At 45.3% G+C, this 18,646-nt stretch overlaps 1 protein-coding gene across 1 annotated transcript in view; it reads left to right on the top strand.

Moving 5' to 3' along the window:
* Nucleotides 1-1,146: 1,146 nt before the first annotated feature.
* The window catches only part of slc2a4rg (SLC2A4 regulator), a 78,819-nt gene continuing 61,319 nt past the window's right edge, over nt 1,147-18,646 (top strand). Inside the window, exons 1-2 of the mRNA XM_052056672.1 lie at nt 1,147-1,662; nt 10,156-10,391. Coding sequence (XP_051912632.1) covers nt 1,417-1,662; nt 10,156-10,391 — 482 coding nt within the window. The 5' untranslated portion in view covers nt 1,147-1,416. The remainder of the gene's footprint in view (nt 1,663-10,155; nt 10,392-18,646) is intronic.

The raw sequence follows: 18,646 nt of genomic DNA, 5'->3' as shown, positions 1-18,646 counted from the left end.
TAATTTATACCAACATTCATTCATTCATTCATTCATCTTCCGAACCGCTTTATCCTCACTCGGGTCGCGGGGGGCGCTGGAGCATATCCCAGCTGTCTTCGGCCAGTAGGCGGGGGGACACCCTGAATTGGTTGCCAGCCAATCGCAGGGCACACGGAGACAAACAACCATGCACGCCCACACTCACACCTAGGGACAATTTAGAGTGTTCAATCCGCCAACATTATATTCATAATAAATACGTTTGCAGAATATACTCTATTTTCTTCCACACCATACTTCCTTCTAAATTGTTGTCAGGATTGTGTCTGTCAACATTTCTGCTCGGCAAGTACATTTATGACCTGTTTTTCATTTTTACATTCCAAAAAATAAAATCTAAAACCTGTAACATTGTTGAGTTATATCAAACTCATGAAGAATAAATCGTGACTCATAAATCTCGTGACTCGTGTAAATCCGCGAGGGGTGTGGTTTTAGTCAAACACTGATGGGGAATTAGTGACGTAAAACTACATTCAAATCTTACAAGCAGTTCAACGCTGTAAACTCCTCATTTTATACTATGCTCTTTATTCTGGAAAAGGTGCATTCAGTCCCTAAAAACAAGACAGCATTCATGTCAATTTTGTTCTAAAAACTTTATTCGTGCAGTCGTGTCAGATTACAGGAAATGATCATTCATCACATTCACATCTGAAGTTTTGAAAGGCCCAAAGCTAAGGTGGGAAGTGTAGTTACTTTAGTATTTTTCTTTTTCTTTTGGGGGGTCTTGGGGTGTCAGTCCGCATGTATAGGAATGTGCATTTTTGAATGATAGTATGTAGCTAATTCTTTTTTATTGTTCCCAAAGTACGGCTCATCTAACCCGAAAATTCCTGGAACCCCTGGTCTACTGATATAAGCGTCCAACAACATTCCGACCAATAATTGATAATTGATAAACGTAAGTGCGCAGAATGTTTCCTTTTTCTGTTCTTCGCTTCAGCCCGGCGAAAAGGTGTCGACATCGACAGACACCGGCCGGTAAAATGAAGAGCACGCCCACCCCTCCCTCTAAACCAATTAGATGACATGCAGAAATGAATGACACGGGGGAATGGGCCAATCACAGAGACCCTTTGTTGTGGACGCGTGCCAGAGTGTAATGTTTATGTACGGTGACCGCCAATGGGATTGAAGCATAGGGGGCGTGTCATTCTTTTGGAGGAAAGAGGCAAAACAATCTTTTATCCTCTGGACCGGGCGGCTTTTTGGATAACCCCGGTAGCCAAACGCCCAATGTAGAGTAGACGTAGAAGGACGATACAAGTAATTCCCAGCAATCCCGATAAATGTATCTCACTCGAGAATTTTGCACTAAGATCTACAGAAAGTGGGTTTTCTTTCTTTAGTGCACACTTGGTCGCTCTTAAAATGGATTCGAGATCAGTTTTGGACAAACCGGTTGTTGGGACACGGCTCGGCGACGCGGACTACGGCTACCGACCAACTCGCTCGGTGCCCCGCGACAATCGGCTGGAGAAAAGCGCCGGCGGCGGCTTACGGGCGGTTGCCACCACAAACGGGACCGTACTCCTCAAATGCGTGCGAGACGGCCAGGAGACGAAGGATAACGCCCCTGCTGAAGCGAACGGACGAAGGTTGCACGACGGGGAAAAAGTAAGTGTCGATATTTTTTTAAAAATCTTTCAACGGAGGTGCGTTGTCTGTCTTTTCTTTTCTTAATTTTTTTGCGCAGGCCCATCGTATAGTGGTGTGCACTCGAGTGACAAGTTTGACGCCTTTACGCGTAGCTTTGCACCGTCCGGCCAAGGCGCACATGCCGCCACACACTCTTAACAGGCTTCAATCCAATTTGAAAGCGTTATTAAAATTTCAGACCGAGCTCATGTGTTAGCAAAGTTCACCGGAAAGAGGGTACCAAAGTGGTGCCCCTCCCCCTTCTCCATACTTCAGGGTGGAGCTTTTCAAAAGGCCTAAAAACTCCAGTTGGCCTCATGCACACATGCACGCTGCAAAACTGCTGTGCGTGCTGCATGCTTGTTCCTTCTAGTAACTGCTCAAAGTTTTCAGCGTTCACTCCTCAAGTTGCTTTGAATTTCGTCACCCGGAAAGCCGACATGTGCACCTGGTTTAAATGTTGTCACATCGTAACATATTCGTCATGACTAGAGGTAGGTAGAGTAGTCACACTGTACTTAAGTACTACAACTTTCGAATAATATGACTCATGCAAAAGAGAAAAGTAATCCTGTGAGTAATTGGCTGAATATAAATTCAGAAAAAACACTCAAATCCTGAGTAATGACAAAATGACAAAAATGTCAACTAGGAATGTGCACTGTAGTAACATACATTTTATATTTATAAGACAGCAAATTAAGGCAAAGTCAACCAGAAGAATTTAGCAGCATGATGGGGTTTGGTTAACACATCCGCCTCAGTCTGGGTGTGCAAATTCAGGCTCTGGCTTTCTCAGCTTCACCACATATTCCAAAAACATGCATGTTTGCTTCATTGAAGACTCCAAGCTGTTGTTAGATGTAAATTTGACTGTAAATGATCATTTGTCTCCAAACCCAATTCCAATGAAGTTGGGACGCTGTGTTAAACCTAATATAAACAGTATACACTGATTTGCAAAAGATATTCAACCGACATTTGATTTCATACACTACAAAGACAGATATTTAATGACCAAACTGATAACCTTTTATTATTATTTTTTAGAAAATCATTAACTTAGAATTTTATGGCTGTAAGACGTTCCAAAAAAGCTGGGACAGGGTCATGTTTACTACTGTGTTACATCACCTTTTTCTTTGAACAACATTCAATAAACGAACTGAGGACACTAATTCTTGCAGTTTTATAGGTGGATTCTTTCCCACTCTTGCTTGATGTACAGCTTCAGCTGTTGAACAAGCCAATGTCTCTGTTGTCGTGTTTTATGCTTCTTAATGCGCCACACATTTTCAATAGGAGACAGGTTTGGACTGCAGGCAGGCCAGTCTTGTAGCTGAACTGTTTTACGACAATGCTACACTGTTGGAACACGTGCAGAATGTGCTTTGGCATTGTCTTGCTGAAATAAGCACGGCTATGAAAAAGTAATTGCTTGTATGGCAGTATATGTTTCTCCAAAACATGTTGGGACCTTTAAGCATGAATAGTGATTTCACAGATGTGTAAGTTACCCATGCCTTTGGCACTAACACAGCCCCATACCATCACAGCTTTTGAACTTTCCGTCTATAAGAGTCCGGATCGTTCTTTTCCTCTTTGGCTTGGAGGACAACTATCCATCCATTTATTTTCTAATCCGCTTATCCTCATAGGGTCGCGGGCGTGCTGGAGTCTATCCCAGCTTTCCTTGGGCATTAGAAAAGGTACATCCTGAACTTAGTTGCCAGTCACAGGGCACACATAGAGGAACAACCAGTCACACTCACAATCAGACTTAGGCACAATTTAGAGCAGTGGTGTCAAACATACAGGCCCGCAGGATAATTTAAAAGTGAAAAACTGCATAAAAACATGAAATGAATATTTTTAATAAGGTGCAATTCATGGAGTATCTGCCAGGGGACACACTGTTTTGATCAGAGGAGAAGACAGCAGTCTCAGTCTGTCACTGAGACAGACCCAACACCTCAGATGCTATCAAGGACACGTGGATACTTTATTCATACATCCATCCAGCCTCACCAACGCAGAATGTCAGCCGAAATCTCCGCTGAAAAAAACCCGGCGTGTTGACTATTATTTTAATTTATACCAACATTCATTCATTCATCTTCTGAACCGCCTTATCCTCACTAGGGTCGCGGGGGGCGCTGGAGCATATCCCAGTCGTCTTCGGGCAGCAGGCGGGGGACACCCTGAACCGGTTGCCAGCCAATCGCAGGGCACACAGAGACGAACAACCATGCGCGCTCACATTTCTTTACACATTTAATAGCACTCTCCTTAGTTTGTAACTTGTAGACAGGGATTAACTTTAGAGTTTATATGCACATGTGTCGGGCGGCCCGGTAGTCCAGTGGTTAGCACGTTGGTTTCACAGTGCGGAGGTACCCGGTTCGATTCCAGCTCCGGCCTCCCTGTGTGGAGTCTGCATGTTCTCCCCGGGCCTGCGTGGGTTTTCTCCGGGTGCTCCGGTTTCCTCCCACATTCCAAAAACATGCGTGGCAGGCTGATTGAACACTCTAAATTGTCCCTAGGTGTGAGTGTGAGTGCGAATGGTTGTTCGTTTCTGTGTTTCTGCGATTGGCTGGCAACCGATTTAGGGTGTCCCCCGCCTACTGCCCGAAGACAGCTGGGATAGGCTCCCGCGACCCTAGTGAGGATCAAGCGGCTCGGAAGATGAATGAATGAATGAATGAATGCACATGTGTCAATGGTTTAAAAATTCCTTTCTTTATAAATCTCCACATTGATGTCGTTTTTTGATGCGGTGCCGCCTGAGGGATCAAAGGTCGCGGGCAGTCAATTGTTGGTGTTCGGCCTTGCCGCTCACATGCAGTGATTTCTTCAGATTCTCAGAAACTTTTGATGATATTATGGATCGTTGGTTATGAAATCCCTCAATTCCTTTCAATCGTACGTTCAGGAACATTGTCCTTAAACAGTTCGACTATTTTCTCATGCAGTTGTTCACAAAGAAGTGAACCTTGCTCCAGTTTTTGCTTGTGAATGACTGAGCAATTCAAGGAAGTTCTTTTTCTACCCAATCATGGCACCCAGCGGTTCCCACTTAGCTTGTTCACCTGTGTGATGTTCTAAGCAGGTGTTTGGTGAGCATTTTAAACTTTCTCAGTCTTTTTTGCCACCTGTACGAACTTTTCTGGGATGTGTTGCAGCCATAAAATTCAAAGTTAATTATTATTTGCTAAAAACGATAAATTTTATCAGTTTCATCGACAAGATATTGTCTTTGTACTGTATAAATTAAATGTAAGTTGAACGTGATTGGCAAATCATTGTATTCTCTTTTTATGTATGTTTAACACAATGTCCAAAACGTTATTGGAATTTATTTTGTATATATGCCCTTTTGATTGGATGTCAATCAGTCCCAGTGGTACCGAGCCTCCCAAAGTTGTTAAAGTTCCGTGTACACCACCACCCCCAATGAGGATAATTGGTCTGGAAGGTGGATGAATGAAATGTTTTTTCATGAACTTGCTTTATTCACACTCATCAAAAGCACAATAGGCTCACCAGGTTGAGATTACATAGAAAACCCCAACATGCTAACTCAAGTTTGAAATTGAGTTCCTGTAGGCTGAAATTTGGACATTAATGACGATGTATGACATACAGTAGATGTTCTTTTGAAAATGGAGTTTGTAAAAGTACTGAGCAAAATGTATGCTGGTTGAAACGGAGTAAAAGTAGTGTTTTTTCTTACCAAAAACACTGATGTAAGAGAAAGAAGTATGTTGACAGGTACATATGATTCACAAATGTGCTTAGTAAGAGTAAGTGTAGCACAGTGGTCCCCAAACTTTTTCCTGTGAGGGCCACATAACTTTTCGCTTCTCTGATGTGGGGGGGGGGGGGGTCAGTTTGTAAAAGCAAAAGTGTGACTGCAAGTGTACCTAGACGTAAAAATGTATTGTTTCCCAGAAACCCACACAAAATCAAATAACATTTTTTGATACACTCGCGGTATTATAGACGTCTTTCTTCTCGGGACACACCACCTCCGCGACAGCATTCATGCATTTCTTGACAAACTCCTTACTGCTGCTTGCTATCAGTTGAGCAAACCGAAAGCTATCCCGAACAGGCTGGTTCAGCTGAGCTTAGCGTACAAATGTATTTTGCTGAGCTAACGTTCCTCTTTTTAGCATTGACAGTTTGTCTACTCTCATTTGCCCTTGCAAAAAATCTTACTTGTTGTCGTGGCGGGATTCGTAGTGTCTACGCACATTGTATTCTTTGAATACTGCCATCGACAGATGAGACAGACAATCTTTTCTTTGCATTGAAAAAAAAATTGTTTCTCCATTTTGGGTTATATTCCCTGTATCTGAATATTTTTTTTCTCTTACCTCACCTTTTCGCCATGATTACTTTCTCTTTGAGAGGGACGAGTTTAGGATTTTTTTTTTCTGGGGTTGCCAGATAACGGCACAGACCGCAGAAGGATGGAACAAATGTCACGTTATATGTGTTTATGAAATTGTTACGAGCTAATAGTTAATCATGAAAATAGTTCATAACTAAGGAATATTTTATTTGAAAATGCCGAATTTTATGATAAAATACAAATATACATAGATGAAAAATAAATCAAAAGACTCTCTGGTATTGTTCAGGGGGGTCGGACCAAATGTGGAGGCGGGCCGGATTCGGCCCGCGGGGCGTAGTTTGGTAACCACTTGTGTAGCACATGAGTACCCACCTCTGATAATGCGTGAAATGTTGACATTTGCCCCTCCGTGAGCCGTCACCTTACTGTGGTGGAGGGGTTTGCGTGTCCCAATGATCCTAGGAGCTAAGTTGTCTGGGGCTTTATGCCCCTGGCAGGGTTCACCCATGGCAAACAGGTTCTAGGTGAGGGGCCAGACAAAGCACGGCTCAAAGACCCTTATGATGAATACAATATATGGACCAAGGTTTCCCTTGCCCGGACGCGGGTCACCGGGGCCCCACTCTTGAGCCAGGCCTGGAAGTGGGGCTCGTTGGCAAGCGCCTGGTGGCCGGGCCTACACCCATGGGGCCCGGCCGGGCACAGCCCGAAGAGGCAACGTGGGTCCAGCCTTCCCATGGGCTCACCACCCATGAGAGGGGCCAAAGGGGTCGGGTGCAATGTGAGCTGGGCGGCAGCCAAAGGCGGGGACCCTGGCGGTTCGATCCTCGGCTGCAGAAGCTAGCTCTTGGGACATGGAATGTCACCTCTCTGGCTGGGAAGGAGCCCGAGCTGGTGTGTGAGGCAGAGAATTTCCGACTGGATATAGTCGGACTTGCCTCCACACACAGCCTGGGTTCTGGTACCAGTTCTCGAGAGGGGTTGGACTCTCTTCCACTCTGGAGTTGCTCACGGTGAGAGGCGCAGAGCAGGTGTGGGCTCACTCATTGCCCCCCTGCTTGGTGCCTGTACATTGGGGTTCACACCGGTAGACGAGAGGGTTGCTTCCCTCCGCCTTCGGGTGGGTGGACGGGTCCTGACTGTTGTTTGTGCATATGCACCAAACAGCAGCTCAGCATACCCACCCTTTTTGGAGTCCTTGGAGGGTGTGCTGGAGACTACTCCTGCTGGGGACTCCCTTGTTCTGCTGGGGGACTTCAATGCTCACGTGGGCAATGACAGTGAGACCTGGAGGGGCGTGATTGGGAGGAACGCCCCCCCGATCAGAACTCGAGTGGTGTTTTGTTATTGGACTTCTGTGCTCGCCACGGATTGTCCATAGCGAACACCTTGTTCATACATAAGGGTGTCCATATGTGCACTTGGCACCAGGACACCCAAGGCCGCAGTTCGATGATCGACTTTGTAGTTGTATCATCGGATTTGCGGCCGCATGTTCTGGACACTCTGGTGAAGAGAGGGGCGGAGCTGTCAACTGATCACCACCTGGTGGTGAGTAGGCTCCGATGGTGGGGGAAGATGCCGGTCCGTCTTGGAAGACCCAAACGTATTGTGAGGGTTTGTTGGGAGCGTCTGGCGGCCGGTCCGTCTTGGAAGACCCAAACGTATTGTGAGGGTTTGTTGGGAGCGTCTGGCGGAATCCCCTGTCGGAAGGAGTTTCAACTCCCACCTTCAACAGAGCTTTTCCCATTTTCCGGGGGAGGCTGGGGACATTGAGCCCGACTGGACCATGTTCCATGCCTCTATTGTTGAGGCGGCCAATCTGAGTTGTGGCCGTAAGGTGGTTGGTGCCTGTCGGGGCGGCAACCCCCGTACTCGCTGGTGGACACCAGCAGAAAGGGATGGCGTCAAGCTGAAGAAGGAGTCCTATCGAGCCTTTATGGCCTGTGGGACCCCAGAGGCAGCTGACGGGTATCGACTGGCCAAGCGGAACGCGGCTTCGGTGGTCGCCGAGGCAAAAACCCGAGCGTGGGAAGAGTTTGGTGAGGCCATGGAAGCCGACTTCCGGGCGGCTTCGAGGAAATTCTGGTCCACCATACGACGTCTCAGGAGGGGGAAGCAGTGCACCACTAACACTGTGTACAGTGGGGATGGGGCGCTGCTGACTTCGACTCGGGACGTTGTGAACCGGTGGGCAGAATACTTCGAAGACCTCCTCAACTCCACCAACACGTCTTCCTTGGAGGAAGCAGAGCCCGGGGACTCTGAGGTGGGCTCTCCTATCTCTATGGTTGAAGTCACCGATGTGGTTAAAAAGCTCCTCGGTGGCAAGGCCCCAGGGGTGGATGAGATCCGCCCGGAGTTCCTCAAGGCTCTGGATGTTGTGGGGCTGTCCTGGTTGACACGCCTCTGCAACATCGCATGGTCAACAGGCAGAGTGCCTCTGGTTTGGCAGACCGGGGTGGTAGTCCCTCTTTTTAAAAAGGGGGACCGGAGGGTGTGTTCCAACTACAGAGGGATCACACTCCTCAGCCTCCCTGGTAAGGTCTATTCAGGGGTGCTGTAGAGGAGTGTCCGTCAGGCAGTCGAGCCTCAGATTGAGGAGGAGCAGTGTGGTTTTCGTCCCGGCCGTGGAACCGTGGACCAGCTTAGCAAGGTCCTCGAGGGTATGTGGGAATTCGCCAAACCAGTCTACATGTGTTTTGTGGACTTGGAGAAGGCGTTTGACCGTGTCCCTCGGGGAGTTCTGTGGGGGGTGCTTCGTGGGTATGGGGTACCGAACCCCCTGATACGGGCTGTTCGGTCACTATACCACCGATGTCAGAGTTTGGTTCGCATTGCCGGCAGTAAGTCGGAATCGTTTCCAGTGGAGGTAGGACTCCGCCAAGGCTGCCCTTTGTCGCCGATTCTGTTCATAACCTTTATGGACAGAATTTCTAGGCGCAGCCGAAGCGTTGAGGGGGTCCGTTTTGGGGGCCTCAGTATTTCATCCCTGCTTTTTGCAGATGATGTGGTGCTGTTGGCTCCTTCAAACGGGGCTCTCCAACTCTCACTGGAGCGTTTCGCAGCCGAGTGTGAAGCGGTTGGGATGAAAATCAGCACCTCCAAATCTGAAACCATGGTCCTCAGTCGGAAAAGGGTGGAGTGCCCCCTCCGGGTCGGGGAGGAGATCTTACCCCAAGTGGAGGAGTTCAAGTATCTTGGGGTCTTGTTCACGAGTGGGGGTAGGAGGGAGCGGGAGATCGACAGGCGGATCGGTGCAGCGTCTGCTGTGATGCGGACGTTGTATCGGTCTGTCGTGGTGAAGAAGGAGCTTAGCCAAAAGGCGAAGCTCTCAATTTACCGGTCGATCTACGTCCCAACCCTCACCTATGGTCACGAGCTATGGGTCGTGACCGAAAGAACGAGATCCCGGATACAAGCGGCTGAAATGAGTTTTCTTCGCAGGGTGTCCGGGCTCTCCCTTAGAGATAAGGTGAGAAGCTCAGTCATCCGGGAGGGGCTCAGAGTCGAGCCGCTTCTCCTCCACATCGAGAGGAGCCAGATGAGGTGGCTTGGGCATCTGATTCGGATGCCTCCTGAGCGCCTCCCCGGTGAGGTGTTCCGGTCATGTCCCACCGGGAGGAGACCCCGAGGAAGACGCAGGACACGCTGGAGAGACTATGTCACCCAGCTTGCCTGGGAACGACTCGGGATCCCCCGGGGAGAGCTGGACAAAGTAGCTAGGGAGAGGGAAGTCTGGGCTTCCCTACTAAAGCTGTTGCCCCCGCGACCCGGCCCCGGATAAGCGGTAAATGATGGATGCATGGATGGATGGATGTTGACATTTGGTCAATAGCTAGCTTGTTATTCTTATGTGTACAAAACAGTCGTGGGTGAAACAACACCGTAGCCATGTCCCGTAAATGAAAATTCCAGTTAATATTTTTCACTGTAAGTATTGTACCCTTTTTGGTGGGGGCTAACTACATCACCGACGTGTCTTGTGTTGCAGGCAACGTTTAAGTTAAACGGCATACAGTTTAATGTTAAAATATCAGAAACTACAATCTCTTACTCTTAACTTTTTTTACTTCAATTGTTAGCCTGATTTACATCTCTGAATTTTCCAGACTGGCCTGGGCGAACACAGAGACACCGGTTGCACTACAAGCCTGAAGAGGTCCAGTCCTACTCACTGCCCAGGCACAAATGGGCAAACGCCAGGCAGCTTTATGCACTTGGACATCAGGACTCAAGAGAGGCAGGTGGAGATGCCCATCAGCTTCAGGCCAGCGCCAGGACAGAACGCACCACAGATGGAGCGACAACCGCTCCCTTCCTCTCATATCCCTGTCCCCAGAAACAGGTATGGCATCTTCAAAACACTTCCTCCTTGACTTGCTTTTGTTTGGCATTTAGTGCACATGCAAGTGGTACATACAGGATCATTGTCCACTTCGTCTTTGGTAGAAGCAGTTTGAGGAAAAATTGTGAGGTGGTTGGTACGAAAAGACTCAGAACATTTTACCTGTCATGTGCAGTGTGTGCATCATCTTGGATCATCGTGTAAAAAAAAAAAACTGAATGCTACCAACTTGACTACTCACAACTGAAACCATTCCACTTCCAAAAGCGGGTAGTTGCAGTTTCTTTGGAGTACTATTTCTAGGACCTGGTTTGCCATGATTGCAATTATGCTGAGCAGGTAGCACAAGGGCGCTGCATTGTTCTTATTTTTCAGAACATTCAGCTGGAAATGATGACAATCAATCTACGTGCCATTAGCTCAATGTGTTGTTATACCTTAGCTTTGTATGCTGCAGTAGATTCTCCACATTCTCCATTTGTCCCTGTCACCTCTCAAATAAAACGTTGCCTAGAAGTGCAATCAATTCACCCTTCCTCAGAGACCATAAAACCCATTCAGAAATACTTCCACAACTGCGATGTACTCTACCTGTAGGTTATACCATAACTGTGAAGTGGTTCACTTTATACAGTGAAAGGAATTTTAGGCCATATTGCCGAGCCTTTGTGGCTCATTTACTGTGGACAGCAGCCACATACTGAGAAGTAACTACCACAGACTGCCTGTTCAGTTCAGGTAAAACTGCTGATACGGTGTATTGCATTTCCTGATAAACCTGCCGTTTCTTGACAAGTCCACTTACCACCGCTAACCCCTCAAAGGATGCCGACTGAGCCGCTCATTTTTGCCTGTTTACGATAATATAAGACGCTATGCAAAATGGATTTGTGAGATTAGGACACTTCCGACTTGCTGATCTTGATGTGTTACAAAGCTGACAATAACTGAAGGTTTTTGATATACAGTCTGACATCAGGTTATGAGGGGGCCTGTTTATGAACAGTTTGGGTTACACCGAAAATATTTACACAAACATTACCTCAGTTTACTAACTTTTTCAGTATATAAACGGTCTTGGCACGGACGAGCTGGTGGATCTATGGCATAGATTCTATGCTATGCTTCCTGTGCTGTATAACCATCATTGGCTCTACGGAATAACACATTTCTGTAAACTGAAAACAAGTTGTAACCTTTTGCGGCATGAGGCGGAAAGCCATTTGCAAATGTAAATAGAAGTGACCGAGGGATTTACGTGTTAGACTAGAAAAACGGCCTAAATATTTTTAATTTTGTCAGAAACCACTAACGAAAGTACCAGTATATGTTATTTATTGATTTGTACTATTTTATCAAGACAGCAAGCAGTTATGTCAGCGCAATCACGTCAAAATAGTGATTTTTGTGTTTCATTTCTTATACCATATCATATAACCGTTGGCTGATGAAAAAGGCAAATATAACTCAGTATTAGGGTGGTAACGAATTAATTTCATCTTCATTTATTTGAATGGGAATCATCACCTTGGTTTATAAACGTCTCGTTACAAACCGGGTCACAGAACGAGTCATGAAGTCTGGAACCTGAGCTTCCACTGTCTGTTGGCCTCCAGCTACAGCCACCATTACTGTGGTTTTGCCATGAATGGTGGGGCATTCTGGTCAACTGACCACGTTTGCGGTTGAAGATGGCATTGTTTTATTAAAATACTAGCTGGTTCGCCGCCCTCCGGGCGGCTCATCAGCTAGTTCCTGCGGAAGGCTGGTAAGGTGGTGGTTCGCCGCCCTCCGGGCGGATCATCAGCTGGTTCCTGCGGAAGGCTGGTAAGGTGGGCCTTCGGCCCACAAAAGTGTTGTTGCTTGGTTCAACTTTTTGTTCATCTTCATTGCTTATCGTGAAAATAAAGAGATGTTTAGCTCTACTAAATAACTAACAATTTTATTGCAATGCTTGTGAGTAGACAACATTTTTTCGCCAAGATGCCCGCGCGATCGTAGTGAGCCACTGCCTGAGCGGCGCAGTGGCGGCGCACAGCGGCGCGGTGAAGTAGGTACGTTTTGAAAAGGGACAGACGGAAGGACAGACTGCATGCGGGACGACGTGCAATATATATATATATATATATATATATATATATTAGGGTATATATATATATATATATATATATATATATATATATATATATATATATATATATATATATATACACACAGATGCAAGGTGTGAGCCAATGCTTGAGAAAGCCATTGGATACGTTGGTGAACTATTCGGGAAAGTTTATGGATTGGACCTCTGTGGTCCACGCAAAAGTCTTGTCAAAGCCCGGGGCCCAGGCCTCCCTGCTGCCCTTCTCTATTGACAACGCATGCTCACTGCATTTGTCAGGCAGGAAAATGAGCCTTGTCGTATGGGGTTGCATTCTGTTTTAGGTTTCACATGGCCTGGCTTCTTGTGGCTGTTGTTTTTCTGGCACACTCATTTTTACGCGGGACATTCTTTATTTTTACCCGGGGCAAAGCTTCCATGCGCTCACAGTTTTGCACAAAACAAGCAGCAAGCGCCCTCAGGGACAAGCCGTGTGCGCTGATAAGTGATTATGTAACCGTAAAACGGACTGGGAGAGGCTACAGGCTGGGCCTAAGCCTGCCTTCCTTTTTTTGCACGACGAGTAGTTACTGGATGTTTTTTGCACTGTGACTAGTTACTGTCTGTCTGTCTGTCTGTAAAACTGTACAACAGGAAAACTTCCACAAACAAAAGGTGAACTGTGTAGAGTGACAGCAAGCTGTTTACTAATTTGGCTGGATGGTTTTCTACACGTTTATAAAATGCAACGGCTGTCTTCGAAGCAGATTGCAAATACAAACTTTGATGGTGGGTGCGGTGCACGTGGTTGGTCCTTCCGTGTTCATCCCGAGAGCGTCATGTGCCTCTTCGCTCATACGATGCACGTCACTGGGCCGCCTGACAAGCCTAGGCATGTTTTTTGAAGCTTGCTTCTCCGTGCTGATGTGTGTCAGTTTTCTCGCCGGTCCATCCTGGTCTTCATCAGATTCAATGCATTGGGTGAGAGTGGCACTCGTGTCGCAATAGTGACTAAACTAACATGGCACAGCTGCTCAATGTGGTTGCATAACACGAAAAACGGTGTGCTCATAGTAGTGGGGCTGCCGCTTTTGCGGCTCCATAAGCACAACAGGTGAGCGGATTTTCGAGTTTTTTTCGAGATACGATTTTTCTTTTGTTTTGCTTTGACCTGCGAACAAAGTTTGAGATCGAAGTACTGCACGAGCAGTGAACGCAACTCAACTAACTTACAGCAAGCACAAAACTTAATGCTAGCACACAATGTAAAATGCCATTGACAGGCAAGCAATTGGCATTGCTAGTTTGTGGTGTTATATCCCTTAGGTAGGCAACAGAAGTTTGAACACAAACGGTGCATGACGACACTGAATGAGACAATGTAACATTATTCACAGCCATATTTTCTTCTGTACTCGACAAATATTATTGCCGTACCAATGAGCTGAGAGGATCTCTCAGTCACTATTAATCATCATGACACATAAGCATTATGATTCTTTACACCCTAATCAATTTTGTTATTAGTCAATGTTTTTATACAGTAAATGTTAGAGAGCAATATTTTCCTTTTTGAATAACATTTTGGGGCGGGGCCCGTCGGGGGCGGAGCCCGTCGGCCATAAGTGCTCTGTTTATGGTATTTTCATTTATTTTGGGAAAGATTAATTAAGGTACATGCGATATTTTGTGTTGTGATCGTAATCACAGAACAAATTAATGTTGTATTTCAAGGCAGTGCCATAGATTGTTTTCTGGCCATTGTGGCAAGTTTGTGTGAATATGTGTGTACGTGTGCGCGCGTGTGACTCATTCCACACTTGCAGTTTAGATGATGTAAACAAGACATTTATTTGTTTGTATTAACCAGTAATGTGACCATTGTGCTCAGGGATTCGAGTTATTTGAAGACACTTAGGCATGAAAGCGTGAGTTCACCTTTGGAGTCTTTTAAAAGAGTCCACCTTAATTCAGCAAAAAAAGCTGCCTTGGCTTTGAGTTTTGTGTCTTTTCAAAGTTTACACTTTGTCATGTCAGGTTGGAAATGCTGTCAAGTAGGTCACTGTTTTTCCAACATGCCAAAGCAGAGATCTGCCACAAAAAGTAGGAGCAACTTAGGGCTGGGCAACTTAACTTATCACAATATATATATTTTATACTGGTCAATATCAACATATTGATATGCGGTATATTGATTTTTGTTTAACTTTTGAAAACAAGGACTCTGAAACAAAAGACTAAATTTATGTATTTTTATTTAACATATACCGGTAGTACTTAATCGTTAATAAGAAGTCAACACAGCACAAACAGGGCAAATAAAACTGGTCAGGGCCATATGGCAGAAAAATGTTCCACAATATAAGTATTTCATATCAGTCAATATTGAGAATCATAGATTTTGTCGGTATATTAAAAAATATGGTTGAGTGATAAGCGCGTCAACCTCACAGTGCAGGTGTCCCGGCACTGGCCTTCCTGTGTGGAATTTGCATGTTCTTCCCGTGCCTGCGTGGGTTTTCTTTGGGTACTCCGGTTTCCTCCCACATTCCAAAAACATGCATGACAGGCTGATTGACCACTCTAAATTGTCCCGAGGTGTGCGTGTGAGCGGAATGGTTGTTTGTTTGTGTGTGCCCTACGACTGGCTGGCAAACGGTTCAGGGTGTCCCCCACCTACTGCCTGAAGACAGCTGGGAGAGGCTCCAGAATGCCCCACGACCCTTGTGAGGATATAGCAGATCAGAAAAGGGATGGATGGATGGATTTTAAAAAATTAACTGTTTTTGTGTACATTTTAATCTAGTGTTATGGTCGAAATTGCTTCTACACCAGTGCATTGTAAACACTTCTCCATTCGATGCTACCCCAAAGCAGCAACGTTGATGATTACGTTCACCTTCATTAAATGTTCGATCAAATCAAGTGTAATGAACTAAGACTGTCTTGCAATGCATGCAGTAGCAGTGACCTATCGTCTTAGGACTGCTTTATCGTTTTCACGACTCATTATTGCAACAGTCCATTCTTAATTGACTTGCCCCGATGCCAAGGGTCGGACATGGCTAGCAATGGTGCTAGAGCACGTCAAAGACTTGGAACCTCTCTATTTACACACCACGTACCCATTCAGAGGTATTCAATCGGGTTAATGTGCAAGAGTTGTACTGAGTCGACTGGTCATTTGTTTGAACAAAGTTATGGCACATTCTTCTTCGTTGGTTTGATTGCTTCTTCTTCCTTGGTTTAGCGGTGGCTTCTTTCTGGGTTTAACTGCTTCTTCATGTTTGAAGGCAGCTGCGTGCTGCCGACAACACGCCCAACACTGTAGTGGGTTTGCTTTCTGATTTTTTTTTTTATCTATAGAATAGTTTATCAACAGCATTTTCTGTTGATATCAATGACATTTCAATCGTGAAACATATCAATATTGGATTATTGCTTTTGAGGAACCAATATTGTCATTCATTAATCATGCTTATTACTTACAACACAATAGAATCGACTGTATGTACAGTACGGTAGGGCAGCAACTAACGGTGATTCTAATGATCGTTTAACATTGAATATTTAGTTGATTAATCGACAAATGAGATTAAAAAATGTTTCAATTTCAATACCTTTATTTTAAAAAAAAGGACAATATTTCACATTGACAGTCCAAAAATGTCACAAACAAATTCATTTTGATTCAGTTCCTGGTTTGGTCCGATTCAAAAAGACTATAGCTGGCCGCCCTTGCTCTTTAGACACATAACTAGATAACTGTCACGTGTGTAAAAGTAGGACTAGGCCGCACAATGAAATAGCCACATAGAATCGAGCGTCCCCAAATGGAATGCAGACAATTCTATGAAATAAGTACACCGAATGAGATTCTACTTCTGATGTGAAAGATGCAGTGCCAGATGGTCTTTTGTTGCCACAAAATGCATGTTGAAGAACGAGTAAAGCAGGAAGTGCGGTAGACAGCACTATGTTGTACGCTCGCTACACATGCATGGACAATGCTCTAATTATGAAGGTCAGAGTGCTGCTTTGGTCTGGCGGGGCAGTGGCTTAATTTACGAGTTCGGACTCCGCTCGAATTATGGACTTAGCACCCACCACAGCGCGGCCAGCGCCGGGAGTGGCGGAAGGTTTGAGAGAAAGATCCTCCCTCGGGCAGCAAAACTGATCTCCCACTTGCATGGCGTTTGTTTTAATGCCACCTGCGCGACGCATCCCTTCTCTAACTGTAAATGCCTCCTCTTCGCTGAAATGTTCACTGCGCACGGGCACGCCTGCCTGTTCTTGAGCAGTTGTGCATACGGGGCCTCATCAAAACCTGCAAAAGTACACTTTTTAAAAATTGTTTATTTTTTATTTTTTTTACAAATTATGGAATAACATGGCATTCCTTGGACCAATATCAGATATGTACACGGCAGCCCAACCAGTAACACCCCTATCCAAAACTTGAAATTATAACAAGTTACACGATGTAGGTGTGTTACAAATCATTTCAAATCACCTATACAGTATATCAAAATAGAACATATAATTGACTAGAAATTTGTGGGACAAATACAATCTGCCCCTGTTGTTTTAAACGTTTATTTTAAACATAATTAATTAAGTGTGTATACATACTGTATTAAAATGGTCCCACATTGTCCACTCATAAATAATGGAAAACAGGCTTTTTTTTACCATCATGTACAAAATAATGACCTATTACTGCAAGTCACAGTGCTTATGTCCAAGCACTTTTTAAAAATTCTATTCAGTGATATCATTACTGTACGTTTTTAAAAAGTACAAAGTTGGGGAGTGTTATTTTTCCTCGTAAAAATACACATGAGAACAATTGTTGTTTTTGCAGTGGAGGCTGGAACTGATTAATGGCATTGCTTTGAGTTAAGCGTGTCATCACGGAAAGAATTAAACTTGTATCTCAAGGCCCCACTGTATGCGTATCACGGTGAAATGGAAAACTTGCACATTTGCATCCAGTTGTACGATTTTCTGAAACGTTGCATTGGATTTGAGCACAAATGCAGCGACATAAATGAGAGACGGCTGTTTCACTCCCATCTGTCTTGTCACCCGTGTCCCCGAGTCTTCCCCCATTCTGTCTGTGTTAAGCTTTCTGTCACTCACCATAACGCACAGTCTGCTATCCCTGTCAATACTCATCAGTGTGGTATCCCGCACGCTGATAAAGGAACAAAGCACAGTTTTCTGTGGACAAAAAAAAAATGACCCAGGCGAAATGGGGTAGGGACCGGCCAGTTTGCATTGTTTTTAAAGTGTTTTTTGTGTTTGTCTTATCTGTCTTTACCCAGGTACACTGTCACTCACCCCTGTGCGGTGAATAGAAAACGCTGACTTGGCATAAAGACCAATACACAGCAAGCAATTGCAGTGAGGAGTGTAGCAGCAAGTGAAATAGGCATATCTGGCTTCAACATAATACAAGTGTAAGGCTTTGACATAGGCCAGAAAGAATCACCACAAGGGTTTTGAGCCAGACTGGCAGGCTGGAGCTCTACAAGCCTCAACAACAAGCCCTCCACCCCACACCCTCCCAACCTCCCCTTCGTTTGACAACCCCACTGCCGCCACTCTTCTCCCAAAGGAGATATTACTGCCTGTTGCTTAAGGTCAGAGTTAGAGGAACAGCTACCCACCCCCACACTTGCCTGGGCTATCTAACCCACACCCAGCGACAAGCTTTTTGAGCAGAGCAGCCTATAATAGCTGCTTTCTTTTTTCTATTGTATCTTCTTGTATTGTATTGTTCTCTTTGGGCACGAATTCTATTTCAAAATAGGGATCTGTGAATTAATTTCATCGGGCTTTTCTGTCTCTTGTCCGGGGTTATAAGGGGGTAAAGCTTGCATCGACACAGCAACGGGTGAAAGGTCATCCTTAATGAGCAGAGTCATGCGGGAGGGGTGGGTCAAACAGGGAAGCAAGTAGGACATGTCCAGCCGGTCGCTCTCATAGTATGTGTCCCGTGCCGCACCAGCAAACGATAACGGTCGAGGTGCAACGACTTATCAAGTAATCTTCATCTAATCGATTATTAAATTAATTGCCAACTATTTTCATCTTCAGCTAATGATTTACATCCACGTTTTAGCTTACAGTTGTCCAAATAATTTTTTCAGCCTCTCAGTGG

Source organism: Hippocampus zosterae, chromosome 2 (genome assembly GCF_025434085.1).
Source record: "Hippocampus zosterae strain Florida chromosome 2, ASM2543408v3, whole genome shotgun sequence".
In the NCBI taxonomy this organism is placed as follows: Eukaryota; Metazoa; Chordata; class Actinopteri; order Syngnathiformes; family Syngnathidae; genus Hippocampus; species Hippocampus zosterae.
The sequence above is the reverse complement of the archived record's forward strand: the minus strand, read 5'-3'. Positions and strand labels throughout refer to the sequence as shown.